Consider the following 3,480-nt stretch of genomic DNA (forward strand, 5'->3'; position numbering starts at 1 on the left):
GTTAACCTCTAGTGACTGTTCAATGGGAGTTTTGTCGCTACACACAAAAACTACTTATTGATATTTCTATTATTTTGTGCTTATTTGCATTGCATATGATATTCTAGGTAAATCAAAAGTAACGGAAAGTAATCAGGTTACTTTACTTTTATATTATGATACTCAGATAAGGTTTCTGATTACATTTTTTTGACAGGTAACTAGTAATTGTAACAGATAAAATGTTTAAAGTAACCCTTCCAAACCTGGCCAAAGACATGGAATAATAAGACAGTAGTAAATCTAGATGTAAACAATACAGGATTTAAAATTGCAAATATTCAAAGAAATAAGATTACATTAAAAAAAATTGAAAAGCACTGAATGTAAATGTAACTTTGTTTTGAAAAAAACTCAGTACAGCGGTGGAGTCAGTATGTAGTTAGCTTAGCATACAAAATTGAAGCAGAGACAAACAGCTTGCCCGAAACTGTCCAAAGTTAAAAACGACACCTTTCAACACCTAAAACTTCTAAATAATTAACTCTTTATGTATCTCCTTTGTAAAAAATATTATTTTTGTTTCAACTATGTCTGATCTTTGGATAAAGCTAGGATGGCCAGGATAGTCTTAATGTTAAGCTAGGCTAACTAGAGCCTGACTCTAGAGCTGTACACAAACACCAACATAAGATTCACAAGAACCTCCTAATCGCACTGACTGAAAGCAGACAAGGATACTAACAAAATTATCATCTTATCTCATTTTGATGATATTAAATGTATTAAAAAAACAAAAAAAACACAATAATGTTATCAAAGCAAATATTTTTTAAGATTGAGTTTTTTTTTGTTTTTTTTTAATAGCCTTCTGTTAAATAAAACTCTGCTTATATGAATAAAGACACCTTCCTTCATGTCTACCCTACACAAAGAGCCTCTTCAGACTCACCTGGCTGCTGTCACATGTGCTGGCTCCGCCCTCCTGAGGATGGACATGGCTTCCTGTCCACTTCCTGGTCTATATACCGCCTTCACCACCTGGCTGAGCCACGACTGGTGCATGCTGTCAATCATCCTGTCGGCCTCGTCTATAATCTGGGATGGATGAGAGGGTGAGAGCCTCCACTTTAAAACAGATGATTGTGCACCGTCATATTTGCTGTGCTTTATGATATTTTATATATACTGTATGTTTTACATGTTGTAAGAACTTACTAGAAACCTGAGGTGTTCCAGACTGAAGCCTGAATTCTTGTTGATGTGATCGACCAGCCGACCTGGAGTGGCCACAACAATGTCCGCTAAACTGCGTCTCATGCCCCCCCTGGAAGAAAAAAAAAAGTCTAGGTACATAGATGTTTCACTGAGTATTGTACAAATACCACAAACTCAACTGATATTTATCTATTATTATTTATTTTACTGTTCTCCTTATGCAGCTGCAAATGTAAAGCATATATATGGATATCTTTTTTTTTTGTTCTAGTGAAAAAGGCACTATCTGCCATGAGAGTCTGAAACTCTCAACCAAGATCAGCACATGGAAGTGAGACATTTAGAACTCTTTCTCTCATTTCTCTCATCAAGTATCTAACTAAATAATTCAAAGCAAAACAAAAGCCATGTAAAATGCTCATACAAGTCAGCAACCGAAAGTACTTAGTTACATTTTAACCACACATGTTAGAACGGTCACTGTTTTACATTATCTTAATGGCGATTCACAACAATAGTAAACATCCTCTTTAGTGAAAAACAAACAATTCAAACATTTAATAAAATAATTGTCATAATTCATAATGCATTCAAAAAAAGATGTGTAGCTATTTTTCTTATGTAATAATATGTACGTAGAAGGGAGTTGCACGCTGCGTGCTGAGCCCCATCCTCTACTCCATCTTCACCCACGACTGTACCCCTGTACATGGTTCAAACACCATCCTCAAGTATGCAGATGACAACGGTGATCGGCCTCATCCACAACAACCATGAGACGGCCTACAGGGAGGACGTTCAGCATCTGACTGAGTGGTGTGCTGACAATAACCTGGCCCTTAACACAACAAAAACAAAATAACTAATTGTGGACTTCAGAGGCCTGTACTACGAAGCTGGTTCAACCTAACCTTGATATGTTTGAGTTAGCCGGTTGGCCTAATCTAAAACATACGCGCTCTCGCTAAACGGTCCTACGACGCTGGTTATCAAGTGGATCGCTCAAGCCAGCCGTGTCCTATCTAGTTAGGTGCACGTTCACATGAAAGGGGTGGTGTTTGGAGCATGCGACCAATCACAAACATGAAGAAGCGTACTGACAGCGCAGCGTCATACTTCCTGAATGAAAAGTCTACTATAATATTAGACAAATATGAAGAAGTTAAACTTTAAACATCCATGACTTAAACACTGTATCCAGGATAAAAGCCACATAGTTGCACCTGCAAGGTGAATACAGCTGGTAAAAGAAAAAGTGTTTGAATGCGTACATTAACAGGTTTATTATATCACTGCCCCGTCTAAGACACGAGTGGATCTGACTTTAATTACATTTGACTCAAGTGTTTCGTCAACTTAATGTGTTGCTTAAAATAATACTCCTGCATACAGTATGTGACACTGTAAGTGTTGCACGGCCAGATACGGCTCAGCCGACTCAGATAAGGAAATATATGATACATTATGATGTGATATGCCGCGGACTGTACTTAATGTTACTCTGATCCGGTTACTTATGTTGTGGCAGATATTTAAGTAAGCTTTCTTAACGCTAATGTTATAATAGTCAGATTGCTCTGAAGGTGATATTCTATTAATGTTCACGTTCACACAGTCGGTGATTTTTGCCGGCCGTCTTTCCTGCAACGGCAGCTTTTCTGTATTTCCTTTCTCCTGTAATATGACTTGATCGCTTTAAACTCCGCACACTGAGCTCTGATTGGTCAGCAGGCAGTGCTTTTACTGAGTTGATCTCTTAGCCTGCAACCTAACCTGCTCCGGACCAGGTTAGCCGCACAGCATAAGTTACCATGGAGATCTAGCCTGCTAAAAAGAGAACCAGCTTCGTAGGACCGGAAACCCCGAGTTTTCCCTGAAGTTAGCCGCTAAGAGAACAACCTGCTTCGTAGTATACCCCCCTGGTGTCTCTGAAGGCAGCAGCAGACAGGTGAGCCTGCAGGTAGAGAGCCGGTTATTAAAAGATTCAAATAAAATAAATAATGGTTATTATTTTAACCGAATGGTTATTATTTTAACCGAAAAAAAAATTGTTTCTTTTTTACAGAGTAGTGAATTATTTATTATTTATTTTTAGTGTAGTGTGGTATTTATTTTTTACAGTGTAGTGTGTTTACTTGGTGTCACAGGAACCACTCAGCTGTCCTGGATGTTTGACGTCACTCTCTCTGTAAATTTGACCGTTATAATAGAGAGGCGAAGTCCCCTCATCTACTTCCGACCCATGGGACCTTATTCGGAAAAGTTTGTATTGAATTCAATGGA

The 3,480-nt window shown here is 38.2% G+C and overlaps 1 protein-coding gene across 1 annotated transcript; it reads right to left on the reverse strand.

Moving 5' to 3' along the window:
* Positions 1–927: 927 nt before the first annotated feature.
* Positions 928–1,303, reverse strand: LOC104956738 (ATP-dependent RNA helicase DDX51-like). Its single transcript, XM_010784268.1, has 2 exons — positions 1,198–1,303; positions 928–1,077 (listed from the first exon to the last, which is right to left on the reverse strand). The coding sequence occupies exons 1-2, from the start codon at positions 1,297–1,299 to the stop codon at positions 928–930; spliced, it is 252 nt and encodes an 83-aa protein (XP_010782570.1). The 5' UTR covers positions 1,300–1,303.
* Between the last annotated feature and the right edge of the window lie 2,177 nt (positions 1,304–3,480).

The sequence above is a fragment of the Notothenia coriiceps genome, unplaced genomic scaffold, assembly GCF_000735185.1.
Source record: "Notothenia coriiceps isolate Sejong01 unplaced genomic scaffold, NC01 NC01_scaffold00026280, whole genome shotgun sequence".
NCBI classification, from domain to species: Eukaryota; Metazoa; Chordata; class Actinopteri; order Perciformes; family Nototheniidae; genus Notothenia; species Notothenia coriiceps.